General features: G+C 48.9%; 4 protein-coding genes across 4 annotated transcripts; all 4 read right to left on the bottom strand.

The window, feature by feature from the left end:
- Positions 1-1,479: 1,479 nt before the first annotated feature.
- On the bottom strand, positions 1,480-4,970 carry LOC100350727 (protocadherin beta-9). The gene is given in 1 exon segment (XM_017341114.3): positions 1,480-4,970. A coding segment is annotated over 1 exon segment (2,436 nt). The 5' UTR covers positions 4,690-4,970; the 3' UTR covers positions 1,480-2,253.
- A 923-nt stretch (positions 4,971-5,893) lies between these two features.
- LOC103347896 (protocadherin beta-16) lies at positions 5,894-9,691 on the bottom strand. Its single transcript, XM_070076216.2, has one exon. It carries the CDS (start codon positions 9,480-9,482, stop codon positions 7,035-7,037), a length of 2,448 nt encoding a protein of 815 aa, XP_069932317.1. The 5' UTR covers positions 9,483-9,691; the 3' UTR covers positions 5,894-7,034.
- Positions 9,692-10,606: 915 nt separating this feature from the next.
- LOC108176550 (protocadherin beta-8) lies at positions 10,607-19,406 on the bottom strand. The gene has a single exon (XM_070076215.2). The coding sequence runs from the start codon at positions 17,731-17,733 to the stop codon at positions 15,280-15,282; it is 2,454 nt and encodes an 817-aa protein (XP_069932316.1). The 5' UTR covers positions 17,734-19,406; the 3' UTR covers positions 10,607-15,279.
- A 468-nt stretch (positions 19,407-19,874) lies between these two features.
- LOC108176549 (protocadherin beta-7-like) lies at positions 19,875-26,118 on the bottom strand. The gene has a single exon (XM_051844355.3). The coding sequence runs from the start codon at positions 25,254-25,256 to the stop codon at positions 22,776-22,778; it is 2,481 nt and encodes an 826-aa protein (XP_051700315.2). The 5' UTR covers positions 25,257-26,118; the 3' UTR covers positions 19,875-22,775.
- Positions 26,119-26,361: the final 243 nt, after the last annotated feature.

Genomic DNA, 26,361 nt, shown 5'->3' with positions numbered 1-26,361 from the left:
TCACTGTCCACTCTGCCTGTCAAAAAAAAAAAAAAACTCAAAAAAAGACTGAATGATCTAATACACTGTCCAAACAAGTAGGGTAAATGTTGAAAGAAATGGAAGTCTTACACAATCAATCCTAGAGGTCCAACATTTAAGTGTGATTCTGATTAAAGTAAGACCATAGAAAAGTCAAGGCAGAAGTTAGGAACAAGACTAGAACATTTTTCAGAACAGAGAGTGACACTCTAAACATGTCATGCATCCAGGTGACCATAACAGTGAATAAATGGGCAGCCAGTACTAAAGGTTTTCAATGTTGCCAGAATGAAAAAAAAAAAAAACACACGAAAAGAAATTGGAGTCCCTCCTCTTAATAAACTCCACATGAGTCAGGAAAAGGAATCATGCTTTAGAACTCTTCTGAAAAGTTTCAGTATAGAATTTTATGCACAAAGTATCATTCAAATGAAAAAGAAAGATAACTTCATAATCCCAGGTCTCAATTTTTTTTACCTTCTCTGCATCCATTTTTATGAAGTTAATGAGAGATGTATGTTAGCTGAATAAGGAAGAACATAGTGCATCTTGTAAAAGAGGATCAAAACGGGAACTTTTCAAAAGAAAAAAGTTCCATGATGACAGCCTATTTAGCAACCAGATAAATGAAGCAGATATTTGGGTGAAAAATCTCCAGGAGATAAACATGATTAAGCAATATCTGATATATTTGAGTATTTTGAGGAGAAAGATTGATATTCAAGAAAGGGAATGTGAAAAACCAATAGCAATAAATAGAAAACTTAGTAAGTGCAAAAAAATTTACCAACTCCAATAAAGAAGCTTTTCAAGAAAGGAATTATAGCCGGTGCTACGGCTCACTAGGCTAATCCTCTGCCTTGCAGCGCCGGCACACCGGCACACCGGGTTCTAGTCCTGGTCGGGGCACCGGATTCTTTCCCGGTTGTCCCTCTTCCTGGCCAGCTCTCTGCTGTGGCCAGGGAGTGCAGTGGAGGATGGCCCACGTGCTTGGGCCTTGCACCCCATGGGAGACCAGGAGAAGTACCTGGCTCCTGCCATTGGATCAGCGCGGTGCGCCAGCCACGGCAGCCATTGGAGGGTGAACCAATGGCAAAAGGAAGACCTTTCTGTCTGTCTCTCTCTCACTGTCCACTCTGCCTGTCATAAAAATGAAAAAGAAAAAGAAAGGAATTATAATCATACGAATGTATATTTGATGAAATTTAAGAAATACAGACATTAACTAATAATTTAACTTTCAAAAATTGACAATTCCAAAGGATGAATAGGAAGTGGGAATTGTAGTGTGTGTAGTATATTTGTTAGTTGGAAAATGAGTTACTTTTCTTGTCCTAGCAAGAACCAATTAAAATATAAAACTGATCACCAAGATATAATAATAAACATATTATTTACAGATATTGATATTAATTCTAGAAATGCCCACTCTGTAGAAGGACACTAGAGACACTTGAAACTATTCATTTTCTTTATAAGCTTTAGCTAATCTTCATTTTAACATTTAACAATTAAATTTAAAAACAAATTGTAAAGTGAATATCTTTCCAACAGGCCAACAATAGTCTCACACACAAATTTTTAAATTGTTTTAAAAATGTGTAGTGTCATGCAGGTTACTACACTGTATTTCCATTATAAATCTTAATATATTTCCTACACCAGCAAGAAAATATGAGCCAAGAATGTATTTAAAGGAAATAAAATAATAGCAATTTTACAAAGATTATTGAAGTCCAACACAGAATTTTCAAATGGCCTGCTTCATTTGCCATGGGCACGGTAATAGAGTAATATTTCATTCATTTTACATGCTATGATTTAGAACTTCTGACATGCTTTAAAAACATGAATAAAGAGAAAGAATAAAGTTGGAAGCACAGATATATTTTCTTACATAAAAGCAGTACAACAGACAGGGTGTTAGGATCAGGAGATGCAGGCTCTGAACCTCACTAGGAGAAAAGCAAAAAACCCGGCTTTCTAGAAGGAAAAATAATAGTAAACAAGCCCTGGCACGCTGGAAGGGGGTCAGCCTTTAAAGCTACAATTTATAAAATGTATTCTAAATCAATTAAGACAATGCAAAATTATGAAAAACCATTGTAAAATGTAGACCAGAGTTATTGTGAATACTTAAAATTAGTGGGATGCCATAAGACTTTAACTGAATGTAAAAAAATTAAATATTAGTACTTAACATTTCAAAAGAACAAGAAAACAAAGAAAATTTCACTTAAAATTACATGCAAAATTGTTTTAAAAGGTGGGATGTTCTTCACTATTCTTCCCAAGGCCCTGTTCCTTAGGCAAGATAGGCTGCAGAAACTTGAACTCCCCGGTCCCAGCGTCGCCCGTCAGGCGCACCTCGTACTGGTAGCTGTGCGACAGCGTCCCGCCGCCGCTCACGTCCAGCAGCGGCCCCGGGAAGCGGCCCTCCGCACCCGCGCCGCCGCCGCCGCCGCCAACCGCACACCCCGCCCCCACACCGCCCCCGCCCCCGCCCGCGCCCGCGCCCGCGCCGCACAGCCGCGCCGCCACCAGCGCCAGCACACTCAGCACCAAGAGCGACGACACCGCCGCCAGCGCCACCACCAGCTGCACCGTGAGCGAGTCGGGCCGCGCCGCCTCGGCCGCCGCCGCCGCCTCGGGCAGCGCCAGGTAGGGCTGCGAGAAGCCGTCCACCAGCAGCACGTGCAGCGTGACGCTGGCCGACAGCGGCGGCTCGCCGTGGTCGCGCACCAGCACCAGCAGCCGCTGCCTGGGCGCGTCGCGCTCGCTCAGCGGCCGCGCCGTGCGCACCTCGCCGCTGTGCGCCCACACGCCGAACAGCCCGGGCTCCGTGGCCTTGAGCAGCTCGAACGACAGCCAGGCGTTCTGGCCCGCGTCGCCGTCCACCGCCACCACCTTGGTCACCAGGTAGCCCGCGTCGGCCGCGCGCGGCACCAGCTCGGGGCAGGCGGCCGAGCCGTTGGCCGGCGGGTACAGCACGGCCGGCGCGTGGTCGTTGGCGTCCAGCAGCTGCACGCGCACGCGCGCCTCGCTGCTCAGCGCCGGGGAGCCGCGGTCGGCGGCGCGCACGCCGAACTCGAAGGCGCGCAGGGCCTCGTAGTCGAGCGCGCGCAGCGCGTACAGCTGCCCGCTGTCCGCGTGCACCGACACGAGCGCCGCCACGTCGGGCTGCTGTGGCAGCGGCAGCAGCGAGTAGGTCACCTGCGCGTTGGCGCCCGCGTCCCTGTCGCTGGCGCTCACGGAGCCGATGAGCAGCCCGGGGCTGTTGTTCTCGCGCACCAGCAGGGTGTAGGCGGCCTGGCTGAAGGCCGGGGCGTTGTCGTTCACGTCAGACACCTGCACTGCGACGTGGTGCCGGGTGGTCAGCCTGGGCGTGCCCAGGTCGGACACGGTGATGGTGATGTTGTACTCGTCTCGACTTTCTCTGTCCAGCGGTCCTTCTGTCATTAGAATGTAAAAGTTGTCTACAGTGGGTTTCAGAACGAAAGGTAGGTTTTCCTGAATATAACATACCATCTTCCCGTTTTCTCCAGAGTCCCTGTCTTTAATTTTAAAAACAGCCAGCACTGTCTCAGGAGAGTTCTCAGCAATGTGGTTGGAAAGTGACGATATACTCAGCTCAGGGGCGTTGTCATTGGTGTCTGACACCTCCACCAAAACCGTGCACCTTGCTGAAAGCCCTCCACCATCCATTGCCTGTACATTTATTCTGTAAGACTTGACTATCTCATAATCAAGCAATGCTCCAAGAATGATTTCCCCAGAAAAAGGATTGATTTGAAAGGTTGTTCGAATATCTTCGGAAACATCAAAGAATGAATAGGAAACCTCTCCATTAACTCCTGAGTCTGCATCTCCTGCAGATACTTTAGTAATCAGTGACCCTATCGGGCTGTCTTCTGGAGCTTGGGTCTCATAGAGCTCGTAGGGAAACCGTGGGGGGTTGTCGTTGACATCCAGGACCACTATTCGTATGGAGGTGGTTCCAGACCTGGGTGGAGACCCACCATCCAGAGCTGTGAGTGTTAAACTGAGCTCCTGCTGCTCCTCCCAGTCCAGCGCTTTGTCCAACACTAGCTCTGGATATATCATGCCTTCTTCACCGTCGCTAATTTTAATATGGAAAAAAGAGTTGGAGTTTATCGTATAGTTTTGGATGCCATTACGTCCTCCGTCTGAATCCTGTCCTCTTTCCAGTCGAAACGCTGTCCCTTCAACTGTATTCTCTAGTACTTTTAAGACCATTTCTTTGTCTCGAAACACTGGTGAATGATCGTTTATGTCCTTGACTTTCAGTTCAGCCCGGTAAATCTGAAAGGGGTCATCCATTAAGATTTGGAAATACAGCACACAGGGCTCCGTGGGGCCGCACAGTTCCTCCCGGTCCAGCTTCTCATTTGTGATCAAGTCCCCAGTGCGCGAATCCAGGAGCAAGTGTTGTTTGCTATCATCCGAAATCACCCTGGTTCTCCTTTCAGCCACTTCCCCCTCCCGTAGTCCCAGATCCTTTGCCAGATTGATCACAAACGATCCTCTTTCTGTTTCCTCTGTCACTGAATAACGCCGGACCCCAGAACCTGCCAAGGCTCCTTCCCAAAACAGAAAGAAAAATAGGACTTGCCTTTGTCTCCGGAAGTGCAACTCTCTGGCCTCCATAACTGCTTCTTTTGTCGATGTTGGTCACAATCACAGCACTCAGCAGAAACAGCAGTCTCGAGCCCCAGACCTATGCCGTGTAGTGGCAAGGATCCAGGATGTTTTCCCTCTTCCCCTACTCTAGGCTGCCGCAGCTTTTCTCCTCAGCCCGTCTGTCGTCATCTGCCTTTGTTGTCAGTGACTTCGGTAGCAACCTCAGATCAAGTTTTTCCTCAACTCTTTAGCCTGCAGCGCCACCGCGTGGCTTTCAGCAAACTCAAAAGGTTGCAACCAATTTTTGTGTTTGTGTATATATTTATAAGTTTTCATTTAGTGGCTTATTTAATTTTTTCATTTTCCTTTCCTTTCATTCATTTCTCAAGAAAAAGTGTTGAGATACACAACCATGGATGTTGTTGGGATTCTTCACTACTTCATGGGCAAAGTTTAACATTCAACAGTTGACAAAAACCAGGATTTTAGCAGTAGCTCTTCACCTCACTGTTCTAGATTGATCCATGTATTGGGCCTTTCACCTGTGACACAACTCCATGTGACCAAAGCGAAAAGTGGGAGCACCTTTTGTGACCACCAAAATAATACATTTTTACCTTTCCAGAAACACTGGGTGTGGGAATAACAAAGATTGGCCAAAGCAGTTTGTCTCACAACTTCAAATGTCAACAAACTCCTTTGAAAGACATTGCCTGAAGAGAATCATTACTTTGTAATCAGAACTAAATACGTAGGCTGTTCCTCTTCAGTGCCCCTCATAAACGCACATATGACTATGACTAGCCCGAAAATATTCTTTCTTGTTTTGTGCAGTCTGACTTTTTAATCTGTGAGTTTCTTGAGGACAGGAATGGTGTCTTTGCCATCTTTATTTGGCAAATCAGTCACTCACTAAATGCCTGTTGTATTAAGACATACATAAATGATAGCAAATAGACAAGGAACCATAGTCAGTGCTCCCCAGTCCCTAACGTTTGAAACTTGTATTCTTCATTTAGTCATACTTCGCAATTTCTGTTCACTTCCACTTGTCTTTTTTCCTTTTATTAGCTTCAAAATAATGTGCAGAATTAAAGAATGACCATTATTTTATGGTCTCTCTTAATTAAAATATAATAGTTTCTCTGCACTAAATAAAGGGAGGTAAAGAATAAACCAAACTTAACACCTATCCTAACATTATTGAAACTAAGAAGAACATGATAACATCTTGCTTCATGCATAATTTTATTCAAAAGCCTGGTATCCAGAAAGAAGCTCCATTTTCCCCATATACAGCAAGGTTTCAGATTAAACCTAATGATGTGGAATAGACAAAGGGCTAGACACTGCCCCAAACACTGCTGAATGTAAAAGTCACCCCACATAAACCTACTTGATGAGATTTGAAGGAATTGGGTTGTTAGCCATTAAAATATTAACAAGCACCTCAGCTTTTTTAAAGCTCTGGCTGTTGCAGCATTTGAAGAGTGAACTAGCAGATGGAAGAACTAACTCTTTCTCTCTCCCTCTCTCTGCTTCTGCCTCTGTTAACTCTGCCTTTCAAATTAATAAATTTTTCTTAAAAAAGAGATAAATTCAGGGAAGACAGAATTTCTAAAAATGAGTAACAGTTTGTGGAAAAGCAAACAAGAATGTCAGCCTAGAATGAAAATAAAAGAAATATTAAATAGTAAATATACATGGAACAGAATATTTTAATAATTGAAAAAGTCCTACAAAAGGGAAACTAACATTAGTTAATGATAGAGTGAATATATAATCAATAAATATATAAAGCAGAAGAAAGTCTTGGAAATAATATGAATTTTGAATATAATCACCATTTCAATCACTGATATTCTAGGAAAATGTCTCATGAGAAAATGAAAACTTGCACAGTTAGGCAAAATAGGAAACTGATGACGCATCTAACAAAATTAAGTAGCACCCAACTGGAAGTGATGGAATAAAAAGGCAGTGTCGGCCGACGCCTCGGCTCACTAGGCTAATCCTCCACCTAGCGGCACCAGCACACCGAGTTCTAGTCCTGGTCGGGACGCCAGATTCTTTCCCGGTTGCCCCTCTTCCAGCCCAGCTCTCTGCTGTGGCCCGGGAAGGCAGTGGAGGATGGCCCAAGTGCTTGGGCCCTGCACCCCAAGGGAGACCAGAAGAAGCATGTGGCTCCTGCCTTTGGATCAGCGCGGTGCGCCGGCTGCAGCGTGCCAGCCGTGGTGGCCATTGGAGGGTGAACCAACGGCAAAAGGAAGACCTTTCCCTCTCTCTCTCTCACTGTCCACTCTGCCTGTCAAAAAAAAAAAAAAAAAAAAAAGGCAGTGTCAAGAAGGAAATGTCTATTAAATGGGTTCCTATCAGTAATTAAACCCAAAACTACTCTGAAAGGTACAGTTTTCCTCTATTTCTTTCCCAGTGCCCTGGGAAGGAAGGTTGGGGCTAATGGGCTTCATGAACTTGAACTCCCCGGTCCCAGCGTCGCCCATCAGGCGCACCTCGTACTGGTAGCTGTGCGACAGCGTCCCGCCGCCGCTCACGTCCAGCAGCGGCCCCGGGAAGCGGCCCTCCGCACCCGCGCCGCCGCCGCCGCCGCCGCCGCCGCCAACCGCACACCCCGCCCCAACACCGACACCGCCCCCGCCCCCGCCCGCGCTCGCGCCGCACAGCCGCGCCGCCACCAGCGCCAGCACACTCAGCACCAAGAGCGACGACACCGCCGCCAGCGCCACCACCAGCTGCACCGTGAGCGAGTCGGGCCGCGCCGCCTCGGCCGCCGCCGCCGCCTCGGGCAGCGCCAGGTAGGGCTGCGAGAAGCCGTCCACCAGCAGCACGTGCAGCGTGACGCTGGCCGACAGCGGCGGCTCGCCGTGGTCGCGCACCAGCACCAGCAGCCGCTGCCTGGGCGCGTCGCGCTCGCTCAGCGGCCGCGCCGTGCGCACCTCGCCGCTGTGCGCCCACACGCCGAACAGCCCGGGCTCCGTGGCCTTGAGCAGCTCGAACGACAGCCAGGCGTTCTGGCCCGCGTCGCCGTCCACCGCCACCACCTTGGTCACCAGGTAGCCCGCGTCGGCCGCGCGCGGCACCAGCTCGGGGCAGGCGGCCGAGCCGTTGGCCGGCGGGTACAGCACGGCCGGCGCGTGGTCGTTGGCGTCCAGCAGCTGCACGCGCACGCGCGCCTCGCTGCTCAGCGCCGGGGAGCCGCGGTCGGCGGCGCGCACGCCGAACTCGAAGGCGCGCAGGGCCTCGTAGTCCAGCGCGCGCAGCGCGTACAGCTGCCCGCTGTCCGCGTGCACCGACACGAGCGCCGCCACGTCGGGCTGCTGTGGCGGCGGCAGCAGCGAGTAGGTCACCTGAGCGTTGGCGCCCGCGTCCCTGTCGCTGGCGCTCACGGAGCCGATGAGCAGCCCGGGGCTGTTGTTCTCGCGCACCAGCAGGGTGTAGGCGGCCTGGCTGAAGGCCGGGGCGTTGTCGTTCACGTCAGACACCTGCACCGCGACGTGGTGCCGGGTGGTCAGCCTGGGCGTGCCCAGGTCGGACACGGTGATGGTGATGTTGTACTCGGCCCTGGTCTCCCTGTCCAGCGGGCTCTCAGTTACCAGGGTGTAGAAGTTCTTAACTGACGGTTTCAGAATGAATGGGAGGTCTTCCTGGATGGAGGAAATGGTCCTCCCGTTGTCCCCGGAATCAGGATCCGAGACGCTGAAAACAGCAACTACAGTCTCGGGCGCGTTCTCCGGGATGGGGCTGTTGAGTGCAGACATCGTCACCTCTGGCGGATTGTCGTTCACGTCCACCACCTGCAGGAGCAGAGTGCATTTTCCTGAAAGACCTCCCCCGTCCGTGGCCTTGATGTCCACTTCATAAGACTGGACTCTTTCAAAGTCTATTTGTTTTCTCAGTCGAACTGCTCCTGTCACAGGATTTACCTCCAAAGTGTCGCTGATACCTTCTGAAGGCTGAACGAGCGTGTACGATATTTTCCCATAGTCCCCACTGTCTAAATCAGTGGCGAATACCGTGACAGCCAAGGAGCCCTCGGGGCTGTCCTCCGGAACCTGAACCCTGTAGAGCGGTTGCGCAAACTCGGGGGCGTTATCATTCGTGTCCACAACTTCAATGAGCACCTCTGCGGAGCCAGAGCGGGGCGGAGAGCCGCCATCCAGCGCCGTCAGAGTTAATCTCAGTTCAGGCTCCTCCTCCCGGTCCAGCTCTTTATCCAACACCAGCTCAGGGTATTTCCTGCCATCGCTGCGTTCGCGGGTTAGAACGCAAAAATGGGAATTGGAGCTGATTTTATAGTTTTGAACGTTGTTGCTTCCTACGTCCAAATCCAGAGCATTATTCAGGGGGTACGCGCTTCCTAGAGGGCTGTTTTCTGGTATTTTTAGAATCATTTCTCTTTCGGAGAACACAGGGGCATGGTCGTTTATGTCTGCCACCCTCAGTTCAGCCTGAATTATCTCTAAGGGTTTTTCCATCAGCACTTGGAAATACAGTATGCAAGGCTCAAGGGGACCGCATAGGTCCTCTCGATCCAGTCTCTCATTAATGAGTAAATCCCCAGTTTGAACCCGGAGCTGCAAATGCTCTGTGTTTCCTTGGGAAATGATCCGGGCCCCACGGGAGGACAGCTCCTTCGGCCCCAGTCCTAGATCTTTTCCTAGATTTGCCACAAAGAAGCCTCTCTCCGTTTCTTCCACCACTGCGTAGGGCCCCAGATCCGCGCCCGCCCCAAGCATGCTCAGCAAAACAAAGAAAAGCACAGCTTGCCTTGATCTCCCATGGCGCATCCATCCAGTCTCCATTGCTGTTTCTCAAAAATTCTGTTCAGGAGTTTCCCATATGCTCAGGATTCTGACAGCGCTGCCTTGCAGTCCAGAACTCAGGAACCAAGCTCCGCCACTCGAGTTTTAACGAGGTTTCACACTGGCTTCTGCTCCGGCCGAGAAAGCTGTTCTGCTTTCAGGCGGTGCCTTAACTGGCTAGATACTGGAGCCGGGAGGTATTGCTGGTTTTTCCATCCTCTTAGCCTGCAGCGCCACCATGCGTTCTTACTGAGTCATGTTTTCTGGCTTTCATTGGATACAAAATTCCAAAGTACCGTAATATAAAAGTCTTATTTTCTTGTGGAGTGTGTGTGCACAGAGTTCTGTGGTGTTGCACGGGAGTACGAAGAGAAACCTATGCCTTATGTTACCTGCCATTGAATGCTGTCAAACTGTTGATGATTAAATAAAATAATTTAATTAACATTTATGCCAAGAACATACTCTGAAGAGGAAAATGTTTCCACAGTAGCATGGGAATAGCTTTCACAAGTGGGTCTTTTTTATAGTACCTGTTACAGAATTTATAAAATAGTGTACACTGGAAAATTGCAATCACAGGCTGTTCTAAAAAATTAATTTAACCAATGCTTTATTAAAGAATTGGTTACTTCCTCTTCCTTTCTACAGCTAAGTCTAATAAATCAGAACTTTTGCATCTTTCCAATTGTTGAAAATTATTTCCAAAATAAGCAGGTCTCAAGTTTGGGTATGCCATGCTTTTGGGTTTGTTTTCCTCTTTTTTAAAAATTTATTTTATTTATTTTAAAGACAGAGTTACAGATAGGGAGGGGGAAGACAGAGAGAGGTCTTTCAACCACTGGTTTACTCCCCAAATGGCCACAATGGCCAGAGCCTGTCCACAACAAACCAGGAACCAGGAGCTGCTTCTGGTCCCACACATGGGCACAGAGGCCCAAGTACTTGGGCCATATTCTGCTGCTTTACTAGGTGCATTAACAGGGGACTGGATTGGAGGTAGAGCAGCTGGGACTCCAACTGATGCCCACATGGGATGCCGGCACTACAGGTGGTGGCTTAACCTGCTATGCCACAGTGCCCGTCTTCCTATTTTTAATAATGGCAAGAAAAATTCATTCTACTCTTTTAGGGGAAAAATATTTATTGAGACAGTTCAAGTAACATATAGTTTCTCCATTTAAAATACAGAATTCCGTGGCTTTTCATGTATTTACAGAGGTATACATCCATCATCACATCCAAAAGAAACCCCATATCCTATGTGAACCCTGCTCTCTTACCAGTCCTACCCTGAACTACAAGAAAGCACTAACCTACATTCTGTTTCTGGAGAAATATCTGTTCTGGACTTCCATATGAATGCAATAATAGGACGTGGACTTTTGTGATTGACTTCTTGCACTTAGCATAATGCTCTTTCAAGGTTCATTCAAGTTGTGACATGTATCAGTACTCCATTCCTTTTTATGGCTGAATAACATTCTGTTGTGTAGATGTAAAACATTTTGATTATCCATCACTCCCTCTGTAGATACTGGGCTGTTTCTACCTTTTGGCTGTTATCAGTAATGCTTCCATGAATATTCATGTGCATACGTTTGTATGGATATCTTTTCATTGCACCAGCAGAACTGCTGGGCCAAGTGGTATCTTCAGGTTCAGTTGTTTGAGGAGCTGCCAGACTTTTCCAGAGTGGTCACAGCATTTTACATTCCCAGCAACAATGTACCAGAGTTCCAATTTTCCCACATCTTCCCAACACTCATTATTATCATTTTTGCTTCTAATCATCCTAACTGGTATGAAGACATAGCTCATGTGATTTCGATTTCTATTTCTCTGATAACTAATCATGTTGATCATGTGTTTGCTCATCATTCGTATATCTTCCTTACAGCAATGTCTGTTCAGGCCTTTGCCCATTTAAAATATTTCTTTATATTTATTTGAAAGGCAGAAAGAGATGGAGAGGTCTCACATTCACAGATTTATTCCCCAATACCCAAAACTGCCTGTGCTGGGTGAGACTAAAGCCAGGAGTTCAAAATTCAATGTTGGATCTACTGTGCGTGTCAGTGAGCAGTCACCTGCTGCCTCCCAGGTTGTGCCGCAAGAGGATGTTGAGGCAGAAGCGGGAGTGAATGCAAACCCACGGGATGTGGTCATCCCCAGTGACATCTTAACTGCTGAACCAAACACCTGTCCCTCCTGTCCATTTTAACTGCATTATCTGTCCTTTTATAACTGACTTCTAAGAGTCCTTCATGTACTCTACATGTAAGTACTTCATCATACTTGGATTCAAGTTGTTTTTTGTTTTTTTTTTTTTTTTTTTTTTTTTTTTTTTTTTTTTTTTTACAGGCAGAGTGGACAGTGAGAGAGAGAGAGACACACAGAGAGAAAGGTCTTCCTTTTGCTGTTGGTTCACCCTCCAATGGCCGCCACGGCCCGCGCGCTGCGGCCGGCGCACCACGCTGATACGAGGGCACATTTTATCAATGCAGTGTTTCTGTTAAGAAGTTTTAGAAGTTTGTTAACTAGCTAGACTTAGGTTCAAGCATCAAATCAATGATGTCTAAACTTCTTTAAAAGCTTTATAGGTCCTTCTTTGACCACAGGTGGTACTGCTAGACTGGGTAATTTTCTAAGCACCAAACCTGTGATAGAATAATGACTACTAACATATGTAACAATATCTGTAAATATGTTACCTTTTGTGGGAAAAAAATTTGAAAATGTGACTAAAAGTAAAGACCTTGTGAAGAGCAGGTTATCCTGTATTATTTGGTGCTGTGGAACTGAACCTTTCCTGGCTATTGTTGGGAGAGATGACTACTGAACCAAGGTTAGAGAAACCAAACTGCTGGTTTTAGAGATGGATAAAGGGGCAATGGGTCAAGTAAAGTGGGTAATGTTTGCAAGTTGGAAGACAATGAACCAGATTCTTCTCTAGAGCCATCAGAATGGAATGCCTCCCTGCTGACACCTTGAGTGTAGCCCAGGGAGACTGCTAATCTACAGAAGTGTAAATACCTTTTTATTGTTTCAGGCAACTACATGATCCCTACACATTTTTTTCAGCATAATTTTTGAGATAAGTTGCCAAAGTCATATAGTCATATAGTTAAATTTTAATAGAAAACAACTGAAACCTATCAAATTTCCAGAATCTCTAAGTTGTCATAAAAATTCCCCCACAACATTGTACTTTTCTGAAATTAGTTACTTCATTTAAAACTAGTACTACAATAGCAACTGCTTTCAACCATAAGAAACATGAAAAGTAATCTGGTATGTTTAATTGAATAAAGGACTTCTGAAAATGTAATTGAGAAGAGAGGCCGGTGCTGGGGCATAGCAGGGTAGTCTCTCTTTCTCTCTCTCTCTCTCTCTCTCCCCCTCTTTCTCTCTCTTTCTGTCTCTCCTTGGCTCTGTAACTCTCCCTTTCAAGTAAATCAATTAATTTATAAAATTTCCCAAAGAGAAGGTGTGCGTGTGCGTGTGTGTCTGTGTGTGTAGAAAGAGCATAGGAAATTCAACAAATGCAGCCACAGGGTGGCTCTGGTCTGTACTCAGGGCACCCATTTTGGCAATAATGAATGTATTATGCTGAGAACATACAAGAATATAATATAATCAGACTGATTTCCTCATCATGAAGACTGGTTGCAGTGTTTGACCCACTGCTTTTATAAGAACTTTGGGCTTACTGGTCTACAGCAGTGTGGCCCTTGGTATAGAAACAAATGCGTCCTCCACCTTGCGGCGCCGGCACACCGGGTTCTAGTCCCGGTTGGGGCGCCGGATTCTGTCCCGGTTGCCCCTCTTCCAGGCCAGCTCTCTGCTATGGCCAGGGAGTGCAGTGGAGGATGGCCCAGGTGCTTGGGCCCTGCACCCCATGGGAGACCAGGAAAAGCACCTGGCTCCTGGCTCCTGCCAGGATCAGCGCGGTGCGCCGGCTGCAGCGGCGGCCATTGGAGGGTGAACCAGCGGCAAAAAGGAAGACCTTTCTCTCTCTGTCTCTCTCTCTCACTGTCCACTCTGCCTGTCAAAAAAAAAAAAAAAAAAAAAAAAAGAAACAAATGCGAACTAGAGGCTAAAAGTTATAGAACAGGAGTAGGAATAGTAGATGGATTTCACTTCCTTAGTTATGGGAACAATGCTACCAGTTAATGATACAGCATACTGATCAATATCTGGAGCATTTGATTCAGTTACACTTATATTTAAAATGTTTCCTTTTATTATGCAGAATTTGACCAAGTTACTTAATATTTCTAAGCTTCAGTTTTCTCATATACAAAAAGGGGATAATAAACCAGTCTTCTCAGAGTTTTGCCTGCGATGCCAACATCCCACAGGGCACCAATTCAACTCTTGGCTGCTCTAGTTCTGATCCAGCTCCCTGTTAATGCACCTTGAAAGGCAGCAGAAGATGGCCCAAATACTTAGGCTCATGCACCCATCTGGGAGACCCCAATGAAACTCCTGGCTCCCGGCTATGGCCTGGCCCAGACCTGACTGTTGCAGCTTTTTGGAGCATGAACTAGCAGATGGAAAATCAATAGCTCTCTCCCTCTCTCTGTAACTCTGCCATTTCAATAAATAAGTAAATCTTTTAAACAAGAAATAAAAACTTTAAAAAGATTAGGTCAAACTGTACGCTTATGATCTAGGCATTTCACTATATTTATCATGTTAAGAAAATTTTTACTGTTGAATAATTATGATTAGATTCCACTGGAAGTAGCTAAAGTAAATAAGATGGCTTTAATAAAACAATTTCTTTCTGAAGTAAAAAACAAATTCAAAAGCGGGTCATCTAGGGATGACACTGACCCCAAGGCTACCAGGAACCCTCATCCTTAAGTTTATGTACAGAATGTCTTAGTTCATGGTTTCCATAATTAACGTACAACATAGCTGTCTGTACATTAGCCATAACACATGCATACCAGGCAGCAAGGAGCAGTTAAAGAAGGAAAAAGGGAGACCTCTTCCTGGATGCATCCTAACCATTTACGAAGTCTTCTTGGGAGTCCTTTACAGCACTTCCACATACATCTCATTGACTACAACCTGTCTTAAGTCCAATTTTAACCGCTAAGGAGGTGAGGAGAAATGGAATCTTTTGATTCAGTACATTAATGCCCCAAGTGAAATTTAGACTCAAGATGGAAAAAATAAATGGATATCGCCCCTGCAGTTTCTATCACCAAGGGTCAGTATCTCCCAAAGGCGAAAAGCCAGTTTCATTACCATTCTACTTCGTCTCACTAGATAAATATGGAGCAGCATTTTCCCACTTGGAACACCAAGGAAACTATCTGGAAAACGATTTGAAATTACATTGAAGCAACCACTGATAGTTAATGAAAGGAATCACAGCTTTGTAGCATTTTAACAGAAAACATCATCTGCATAAAGGGCAAAATAAAGCAAGAGCCAGAGATTCCAGTTGCACAAGTTTCCTCCCCTTCCTGGATAGAACTCAGTGGGATAGTGCATTAACTGCCCCGGCTTAACAACCACTAAGAAAACTTACAAGGACCTACAACTGACCTTAGATTCAGTTTTCCTTCTTAACCATTCTCTAAGGTAACCTACAACAAGAGTTTGCACAACTAGTGACCTCATCAGTGTTTGAAATGGAATCTTTAGAAGCATTCATCCTGACATTGTCATGAAAAAAAGATGAGATACAGGTTAAAGCGACTACACAACGAAAGAACCCCTGTAGGCAATTCTTTGCGAACTATCACAAAAAATTTATAATATGGAATATGAAAAACCATTAATTCAACTGCATGCTGAAATCAAAGTCATTCCTAAAGTTTGAGTTTGGTTCCATTGCTGATTCAGGAGAGTGGCCTTGGAAATTAGGTAAAATGGGCTTCATGAACTTGAACTCCCCGGCCCCAGCGTCGCCCGTCAGGCGCACCTCGTACTGGTAGCTGTGCGACAGCGTCCCGCCGCCGCTCACGTCCAGCAGCGGCCCCGGGAAGCGGCCCTCCGCACCCGCGCCGCCGCCGCCGCCGCCGCCAACCGCACACCCCGCCCCCACACCGACACCGCCCCCGCCCCCGCCCGCGCCCGCGCCGCACAGCCGCGCCGCCACCAGCGCCAGCACACTCAGCACCAAGAGCGACGACACCGCCGCCAGCGCCACCACCAGCTGCACCGTGAGCGAGTCGGGCCGCGCCGCCTCGGCCGCCGCCGCCGCCTCGGGCAGCGCCAGGTAGGGCTGCGAGAAGCCGTCCACCAGCAGCACGTGCAGCGTGACGCTGGCCGACAGCGGCGGCTCGCCGTGGTCGCGCACCAGCACCAGCAGCCGCTGCCTGGGCGCGTCGCGCTCGCTCAGCGGCCGCGCCGTGCGCACCTCGCCGCTGTGCGCCCACACGCCGAACAGCCCGGGCTCCGTGGCCTTGAGCAGCTCGAACGACAGCCAGGCGTTCTGGCCCGCGTCGCCGTCCACCGCCACCACCTTGGTCACCAGGTAGCCCGCGTCGGCCGCGCGCGGCACCAGCTCGGGGCAGGCGGCCGAGCCGTTGGCCGGCGGGTACAGCACGGCCGGCGCGTGGTCGTTGGCGTCCAGCAGCTGCACGCGCACGCGCGCCTCGCTGCTCAGCGCCGGGGAGCCGCGGTCGGCGGCGCGCACGCCGAACTCGAAGGCGCGCAGGGCCTCGTAGTCGAGCGCGCGCAGCGCGTACAGCTGCCCGCTGTCCGCGTGCACCGACACGAGCGCCGCCACGTCGGGCTGCTGTGGCGGCGGCAGCAGCGAGTAGGTCACCTGCGCGTTGGCGCCCGCGTCCCTGTCGCTGGCGCTCACGGAGCCGATGAGCAGCCCGGGGCTGTTGTTCTCGCGCACCAGCAGGGTGTAGGCGGCCTGGCTGAAGGCCGGGGCGTTGTCGTTCACGTCGGACACCTGCACCGCGACGTGGTGCCGGGTGGTCAGCCTGGGCGTGCCCAGGTCGGACATGGTGATGGTGATGTTGTACTCGGCCCTGGCCTCCCTGTCCAGCGCTCCATCGGTTACCAGGGTGTAGAAGTTCTCCACAGAAGATTTTAGCGCGAAGGGTAGATCGTCCGGAATGGAGCAGCTTATCTTCCCATTTTCCTCTGAGTCAAGATCTGATACGCTGAAAACTGCCACCACCGTCTCAGGCGCGTTCTCGGGAATGGGGTTGGTAAGTGCAGAGATGGTAACTTCTGGAACATGGTCGTTCACATCCAAGACTTGGATCAATACGGTGCATTTCCCAGAAAGGCTGCCGGCGTCTCTCGCCTCGATGGTGACTTCATACGACTGGATATTCTCGAAATCAAGTTGCTTTTTCAGTCGAATTTCTCCTGTCCGGGCATTGAGCTCGAAGGTTTTGCTGATCTCGTCTGAAGCCTGGAAGAGCGAGTAGGAAGTCTGGGCGTGGAGCCCGGTGTCTGCATCCGTAGCGGAGACCCTGAGGAGCAAGAAGCCTGTGGGACTGTCCTCGGGGACCTGCACCCGGTAGAGAGGCTGCCCAAATTCAGGGGCGTTATCGTTGACGTCCACCACCTCTATGCGGACCTGCGCGGAGCCAGAGCGGGGCGGAGAGCCGCCGTCCTGGGCTGTGAGCGTCAGCCTGAGCTCGGGCTCCTCCTCGCGGTCCAGCGCTTGGTCCAGCACCAGCTCGGGGTACTTCTTGCCATCGCTGCGTTTGCGTGTGAGGACCCGAAAGTAGGAGTTGGGACTGATGATATAGCTGTCGACGTCGTTGGGGCCTACGTCCACGTCCTGCGCGTTTTGCAGAGGAAACGTGGTCCCGGGAGGACTGCTCTCTGATATTTTCAGCAACATTTCTTTGTCCGGGAACACGGGAGAATGGTCATTGATGTCTATTACTTGTATCTCAGCTTGGAAAAATTCCAAGGGATTCTCCAGCAACACCTGGAAACGCAGCACGCAGGGCTCCGCAGGCCCGCAGATTTCCTCGCGGTCCAGCTTCTCAGTTAGCAGCAAATCCCCCGTCTCCGGATCGAGTTGCAAACGGAGCCTGTTCCCTTTGGAGACAACCCTAACCGCCCGCCTGGAGAGCTCCCCCTGCCCCAGACTCAGGTCCTTTGCTAGATTGGTTACAGTGGAGCTGCCCTCAGTCTCCTCCACCACGGAATAGAGCCTCGGTTTTGCCGCGCCCGCCAGAGATAAGCCCGAGAAGACAAGGAAGAAAAGCACTTGCCTTTGTTTGCCAGGGAGCCTGCGCCTGGCCGCCATGGTTGAGCCTCCTGCGAAGGCGGGTCCGCTGAGCTGTGGAGCCCTCCAGTATCTGCTACTGCGGCTCTTGCACGAGGCGGCAGAAAGACTTCGGGGAGCAGGCCTTTTTAGAGGAGCCGGCCTTTCTCTCTCTCCCGCATCCCGGCTACCCGCGAGCTTCCAGCTTCTGCGGGCTGTTTTGTCTGGGAAGGGAGCCTCAGCGGCATTCCGGGTTGTACCGGCTTATCCTGCAGCGCCACCACGCGTCCTCATAGGATCTTGCATTTTAGGGGATGAAAAACGGATGCAGTTTTTAACTCTGTGGTTACCCCGGGGCTATGATATAAGATCACAACGCCACCTTTGCCGTGGCAGATCTTATTGGCCACTCAAGAAAAATGATATTGGTAGGGACTCTTTCAATGATATCTATCGAATTTAGGGCAAAGGGAAAACATTTAGGTAATAGTCTGACTGTAAGTAAATTATATGTACAGGAAAATTTTAAAAAATATATAATTGGAATAACAATAACAAAGTTTCAGAATTAAATCCTTTTACTGCCACAAACCATGGAAAAATTAGTCACAAATTATTTAACCTCCCTCCTCCTTAGTTTTCTCATGCATAAGGTGAAGATAGTAATTTTACCTACCACAAAGGGCTGTTATGAATTCTCCACTTTACTGATGGGAAGTTGGCACATTAAGAAATTAACCTTATAGATCATATATGGCAATGCCATTGCCACCATGTAGCTAAGTCTGCATGAATCCACGGGGATGACTAGAAAAACACCTCCAAATTCACACTGTAGAAGAATGCATGATGAAGACTATTCCAGAACGCAGTTATGTCAGGTGATGGCGACTGAACAGGGAAAGGCTGGAGAGGTTGTCTATATAGAGGCACAGTCTATGACAGCAGTGACGATTCTGTGTCTCAGAAAGCTGTCCCTTTTTGTTACCTCCACTTCTCACAGTATCAATTTAAATTCTGTTTTGAAAATTTCAGATCCCATAGAGAATAAGCTCCATGTTCTCATTAGCAGGTGCAAAAATGATCACTCCGCCATAAATTCTCAACTGTATTCGTCTAGCATCTCCACATTCCAGAAAACTTAAACTTTCACCCACAGTTCATATTCCATTACTAATTTAATAACTTTAAACATTAATTAAATTGATATTAATATCCATCCATGTTCAGATTTCTCTCTTATTATTGTTGTCTTTTGAATCAAGATACAATGTCCACCACACACTCCATTTGGTTAACAGGTCTCCTAAGTTCTCTCTCTCTCTCTCTCTTTTTTTTTTTTTTGACATGCAGAGTTAGACATGCGAGAGACAGACAGAAAGGTCTTCCTTCTGTTGGTTCACTCCCCAAATGGCCACTATGGCCAGCGCGCTGCACCAATCTGAAGCCAGGAGCCAGATGCTTCCTCCTGGTCTCCCATGTGGGTGCAGGGCCCAAGCACTTGGACCATCCTCTACTGCCCTCACAGGCCACAGCAGAGAGCTGGACTGGAAGAGGAGCAACTGGGACAGAATCCGGCACCTCAACCGGGACTGGAACCTGGGGTGCCGGCACTGCAGGTGGAGGATTAGCCTAGTGAACCGCGGAGCTGGCCATTTCTTTTTTTAAAAAATTTTATTTAATATATATAAATTTTGAAAGTACAATTTTTGGATTATAGTGGCTTTTTTCCCCATGACCTCCCTCCCACCCACAACCATCCCTTCTCCCACTCCCTCTCCCATCCCATTCTTCATCAAGATTCATTTTCAATTATCTTTATATACAGAAGATCAACTTAGTATATACTAAGTAAAGATTTCAACAGTTTGCACCCACACAGATACACAAAGTATAAAGTACTGTTTGAGCACTAGATTTACCATTAATTTGCATAGTACAACACATTAAGGACAGAGATCCTACATGGGGAGTAAGTGCACATTCCCGTTGTTGATTTAAAATTGACACTTTTATTTATGACGTCAGTAATCACCCAAAGCTCTTGTCATAAGCTGCCAAGACTATGGAAGCCTCTTGAGTTCACAAACTTCGACCTTATTTAGACAAAGCCATTAATCAAAGTGGAAGTTCTCTTCTCCCTTCAGAGAAAGGTACCTCCTTCTTTAATGGCCCGTTCTTTCTGCTGGGATCTGTCTCACAGAGATCTTTCGTTTAGTTTTTTTTTTTTTTTTTTTTTTTGCCATAGTGTCTTGGCTTTCCACACCAGAGAAAGCCTCTTGTGCTTCTTAGCCAGATCCGAATATCTCAAGGGCTGATTCTGAGGCCTGAGTGCTGGCTAGGGCATCTGCCATTCTATGAGTCTGCTGTGTATCCTGCTTCCCATGTTGGATCATTCTCTCCTTTTGAATTCTATCAGTTATTATTAGCGGACACTAGTCTTGTTTATGTGATCCCTTTGACACTTAATTCTATCATCATGATCAATTATGAACTTAAACTGATCACTTTGATTGATTTGGACTCCCCTGGCACCTTTCTAGTTCTACCATTAGGAGTAAGTCCGAGTGAGCATGTGCCCAACTGTACATCTCCCTCTTTTATTCCCACTCTTATATTTATCAGGGATCACTTTTCAGTTACATTTAAACACCTAAGAATAATTGTGTTTTAATTAAAGAGTTCAACCAATGGTATTAAGTAGAACAAAAAAAATACTAAAAGGAATAAAATAGTAAGTTGTTCATTGTCAGTCAGGACAAGGGCTGATCAGATCATTGTTTCTCATAGTGTCCATTTCACTTCTACAGGTTTCCATTTAGGTGCTCAGTTAGTTGTCACAGATCAGGGAGAACATATGATATTTGTCCCTTTGGGACTAGCTTCCTAAGTTCTTTAATTATGTAAATATCTTTTCCCTATCTCCATGTAATGTATTAGTTGGAAAAACTAGATTTTTTTATGTATTTTTTGACAGGCAGAGTGGACAGTGAGAGAGAGAGAGAGAGAGAGAGAGGTCTTCCTTTTTCCATTGGTTCACCCCCCAATGGCCGCTGTGGCCAGCATGATCCAAAGGCAGGAGCCAGGTGCTTCTCCTGGTCTCCCATGCGGATGCAGGGCCCAAGCACTTGGGCCATCCTCCACTGCCTTCCCAGGCCACAGCAGAGAGCTGGACTGGAAGAGGAGAAACCAGGACAGAACCAGCGCCCTGACTGGGACTAGCACCCGGGGTGCCAGCACCGCAGGTGGAGGATTAGCCTAGTGAGCCGCAGCGCCGGCCCAAACTAGATAATTTTATCATGAGACTATGAAAACAATTTAATGAGTTTTTTGCCTTTATCCTATATGCCACTGGTGGGTATAGCAATACCTCTATTTTTGTGTTACCATCTCTAATTTATAATATACTCAGAAGGCCTCCATGCAAAAATTCTGACCCAGCTTCCTGCTGGTGTTGGCAGGCCACAGGTGATGGCTAAAGTGACTGGGCCCCTTCCACCCACGTGGGAGACCTGGTTTGTCCAGACGAATGCTCCTGCCACTCCTGTGGGAAACCTAGACAGGCTCCTGGCTGCAGCCTCCACTCAGCCCCACCCCTTCCTGCACACAATTTGCAGGAGTGAACCAGCAAATGGGAGCTCAGACTGTGCCACTCAAAAAATTTTTAAAGATACTTTGCAACCTATGCTTCCTAAACTTTTTGTAGGTCTACCCGTGCAGCATTCTAGTCAGTCAGAAAATCAAAGCAATAAACTATGAAGACAAAGGAAAACAACTGAAAATATCTCACCACTTGTCATTAAATGGACTGTACATTAAGAACAGATAAAACATGGCGCACACATTCCTTGCTTTGTGCAGGTTTCTTAGGGCTAAAGCTGGGTTATTTTCTGTGTAAAGCAATTGTGGCCCAGCAGATTAAGCTGCCATTTGGAACACCTGCATCCCATATCCAAAAGCCTGGGATCCAGTCCCACCTCCACTTCTAATCCAGTTTCCTGCTATAGTGCTTGGGAGGCAACAGATAATGGCTCAAGTACTTGGGTTCCTAGCGCATAGATAGGACACCCGAATGGAGTTCCTGACTCCTGGCTCTGCCCTGCCTGCTGCTACTCTTTGGGACCATCAAATACAAGTGTCTTGTCTCTTTCCCTTTTCACCACACCCTCTTTCCCTCTTTCTGATGAAGAGCAAAAATGACTCCATTTTAAAACAATAAAAAAAAAAGCAGCCTCCTTTTCCCATAGCAGACCCGAGTCCTTGTAAAAGCAGGCATTCAGGCATTCCGGAGATATCAAAGCTTACCAGGGACAGCTAGCTCGGTAGACCAAGGACAGCACAGTAGAGACTGCTAAACAAAATAACTCCCTGTACCCAAAGCTCCTGTGCTGTATGTAACTCTTTTTTCCTGCTGATGTAGCCCTTTTTTCCTTTAAAAACTCTCCCAAGCAAAGACCAGGGCCTCACTCCTTCCTGCACTGGGATGGTTGGTTGGATGGGGTTCCTGTCGCGGCTTGTACTTCCAAATAAACCTTGCTTTTGCAGTTCTGTGTTATTGACTCTCTGGGGCGTCTCTGCGGGGATCTAACGATCTGGGCACAACACTGACACTCTTTTTTTTTTTTTTTTTTGACAGGCAGAGTGGACAGTGAGAGAGAGACAGAGAGAAAGGTCTTCCCTTTGCCGTTGGTTCACCCTCCAATGGCGGCCAGCGCACCGCGCTGATCCGATGGCAGGAGCCAGGTACTTATCCTGGTCTCCCGTGGGGTGCAGGGCCCAAGTAGTTGGGCAATCCTCCACTGCACTCCCTGGCCACAGCAGAGAGCTGGCCTGGAAGAGAGGCAACCGGGACAGAATCTGGCGCCCCGACCGGGACTAGAACCCAGTGTGCCGGTGCCGCAAGGCGGAGGATTAGCCTAGTGAGCCGCGGCGCCGGCGACACTCTTTCAAATGAAATAAATTTCGAAAAGATAAATTGACAACTGGAAACTTGAAATAATGTGAGAACACAACTTCACAGACATCTCAGGGTAAGATTCTAATTAGAAAAAGTCCAAGACACGGTATTTATTATTAATTCCTTATCAGAAACCCAAATTGTTTTGAATGGAGGGGTTTTCTTCAATTTCTCTCCCTGTACTCTGGGATAAGAAACTAGGGATAACCGGCTTCATGAACTTGAACTCCCCGGTCCCAGCGTCGCCCGTCAGGCGCACCTCGTACTGGTAGCTGTGCGACAGCGTCCCGCCGCCGCTCACGTCCAGCAGCGGCCCCGGGAAGCGGCCCTCCGCACCCGCGCCGCCGCCGCCGCCGCCAACCGCACACCCCGCCCCCACACCGCCCCCGCCCCCGCCCGCGCCCGCGCCCGCGCCGCACAGCCGCGCCGCCACCAGCGCCAGCACACTCAGCACCAAGAGCGACGACACCGCCGCCAGCGCCACCACCAGCTGCACCGTGAGCGAGTCGGGCCGCGCCGCCTCGGCCGCCGCCGCCGCCTCGGGCAGCGCCAGGTAGGGCTGCGAGAAGCCGTCCACCAGCAGCACGTGCAGCGTGACGCTGGCCGACAGCGGCGGCTCGCCGTGGTCGCGCACCAGCACCAGCAGCCGCTGCCTGGGCGCGTCGCGCTCGCTCAGCGGCCGCGCCGTGCGCACCTCGCCGCTGTGCGCCCACACGCCGAACAGCCCGGGCTCCGTGGCCTTGAGCAGCTCGAACGACAGCCAGGCGTTCTGGCCCGCGTCGCCGTCCACCGCCACCACCTTGGTCACCAGGTAGCCCGCGTCGGCCGCGCGCGGCACCAGCTCGGGGCAGGCGGCCGAGCCGTTGGCCGGCGGGTACAGCACGGCCGGCGCGTGGTCGTTGGCGTCCAGCAGCTGCACGCGCACGCGCGCCTCGCTGCTCAGCGCCGGGGAGCCGCGGTCGGCGGCGCGCACGCCGAACTCGAAGGCGCGCAGGGCCTCGTAGTCGAGCGCGCGCAGCGCGTACAGCTGCCCGCTGTCCGCGTGCACCGACACGAGCGCCGCCACGTCGGGCTGCTGCTGCTGCAGCTGTGACGGCGACGGCGACTGCGGCGCGGCGGGCGGCAGCAGGGAGTAGGTCACCTGCGCGTTGGCGCCCGCGTCCCTGTCGCTGGCGCTCACGGAGCCGATGAGCAGCCCGGGGCTGTTGTTCTCGCGCACCAGCAGGGTGTAGGCGGCCTGGCTGAAGGCCGGGGCGTTGTCGTTCACGTCGGACACCTGCACCGCGACGTGGTGCCGGGTGGTCAGCCTGGGCGTGCCCAGGTCGGACACGGTGATGGTGATGTTGTACTCGGCCCTGGCCTCCCTGTCCAGCGCTCCATCGGTTACCAGGGTGTAGAAATTCTCTACAGATGGCTTTAGGAGGAAGGGGAGATCTTCCTGAACCGAACACACCATTTTCCCATTGTTGCCTGAATCTCTGTCTCTGATCCTAAAAACGGCGACGACGGTCTCGGGTGAATTTTCTGCAACGGGACTACTTAGCGATGACATGATCAGTTCTGGTTCATTGTCATTTATATCTATTACCTCAACCACTACGGTGCATTTTCCGGAGAGCCCTCCACCGTCTTGGGCCTGAATGGTGAGTGTGTAAGTTTGAATTGCTTCATAGTCCAATTGGCCTTTAAGAAGAAGATTGCCAGAGGTTGAATTGAGCTGAAACGTTTTGAGAATTCTTTCCGTGGCATAGAAGAATGCGTAGGTTATTTCCCCATAGCTCCCGGCGTCTAGATCTCTAGCTGACACGGCGACAACCAGGGAACCAGTGGGGCTGTCTTCGGGCACTTGCACCTTGTATAGGGACTGCACAAATTCGGGAGCGTTGTCATTGATGTCTACGACCCGGATGCACACCAGGGCGGTTCCGGATCGCTGCGGAGAGCCGCCGTCCAAGGCCGTGAGGGTTAAACTGAGCTCAGGCATCTCCTCTCGGTCCAGCACCTGCTCCAGTATCAGTTCGGGAAGCACACTCCCCTCCCCATCACCAAGGACACGGAGATGGAAATAGGCATTGGGGCTGATGGTGTAGTTGCTCAGGCTGTTGGTTCCCACGTCTGGATCCTGGGCACTTTCGAGCAGAAATGCCGCCCCTGGCGTGGTAATCTCTGATATTTTCAGGGGAATCTCTCTATTTAGAAATGCTGGAGAATGATCGTTGATGTCTGTGACCCGCAGTTCAGCACGGAAAATCTGAAAAGGCTTTTCCAGTAACAACTGGAAAGGCAGCACACAGGGCTCCGTGGGGCCGCACAGTTCCTCTCGGTCCAATTTCTCATTTAGAAGTAAATCCCCAGTAAGCAGATTGAGCAGTAAAAATCGCAGGTGCTGGTCTGTAACAATTCTAGCTCCCCGGGCTGACAGTTCCCCCACCCCCAATCCCAGGTCGGTGGCCAGGTTGGCCAGGGAGGTGCCTCTCTCAGTTTCCTCTGCCACAGAATACCGAAGCGGTTCCGCGCCAGCGCGAGACACCCCCAGAAACACACAAAGGAATAGGACTTGCCTTTTCTGCACGGCCCGCTCCCCTCTGGCCTCCATTCTTCGCTGCATCAGTCTCAAAATCACTCCCTCTTGGCCTCAGGCAGCTCTCGGAAAAGGCAGCCACCGAATCCTTAGAAAGGAGCCGGATAGTAGCTATGATTGTGGGGAGAGAGTCCCCGACTTCCCCTCACTCCTGTTACCGCGGTTTCCGTTCCTCCTCCTTGGTCAGACTGCCTCTTTACCCCCGCAGTCTGTCACCTCCGTGGTGCGGTATTTTGTCTTTTTAGTCAGCAGCGCCACCTTGCGTTTTGTGCGTGTTATTCCCGTTCTCAAAAATAGAAGAAAAAGATGGCGGATTAATGGAATTTGCGGCAGGACTGACTGTTTTCTGGTTTTGGCATTTTGTTCCATTTTTCCTCTCAAGGGTCGCAGAAATGCTAGTAAGTAGTAGTTTATGTCCCTACCCACTCTGATGATCCGAGATCATAGAAAAACAAATCTGCTTTCTTCAATCCAGGGATATGAAATTAAACCCTTCCCACCAAAAGCCGAAGAGGAAACCCTTCTATTTTAAAAATTGATGGGAAGAATGTGAAAGAAAACCAAACTTCTATCAAAAGGTTAACCAGTATTAGCTGAGAGTCTTTTACTTGCAAGCCACTTAAAAATAATTATGTTCCTGTTGGTAAAGTAATGTCTTTATTCCGTTTCTGGCCTGTGTTATGTTCTGTGTGTGGGTGGGTTTTTGTGTAACTCCTATGATTTTGGTATTAAACCATCATTCTGGCCTCCTAGAATGTGTTAATAAGCTTTCCATCTACTTTATACAACATAAGAGGTTTTTTTAATAGGCATATTATTGTCTGTTTCTACATGTTAACTACTACTTGCTTTTTAAACTGGTTGGGTTTGTTGTCTTCACTGGTACTTTTCCATTTTCCCTTTGGTTATTCATCTGTTCAGGTTCTGTTTACTTTTTAAGTAATTTGTATTCTATTTAAAAAGTCTTTTACCTAGTTTACAAATTTTCTTTTTGAGAAAGTTTATAAGTATAAATACATACAACATGTACATTGGTAATTTTTTAAGGATTTTTTATTTATTTGAAAGGCAGAGTTAGAGAGAGAGAGGGAGGGAGGGAAGGAAAGAGGAGAGAGGGAGAGAGGGAGGGAGG

The sequence above is a fragment of the Oryctolagus cuniculus genome, chromosome 6 (genome assembly GCF_051225735.1).
Source record: "Oryctolagus cuniculus isolate XC-2025 breed Fujian yellow rabbit chromosome 6, ASM5122573v1, whole genome shotgun sequence".
In the NCBI taxonomy this organism is placed as follows: domain Eukaryota; kingdom Metazoa; phylum Chordata; class Mammalia; order Lagomorpha; family Leporidae; genus Oryctolagus; species Oryctolagus cuniculus.
This window is presented reverse-complemented; position numbering and strand designations above follow the sequence as displayed.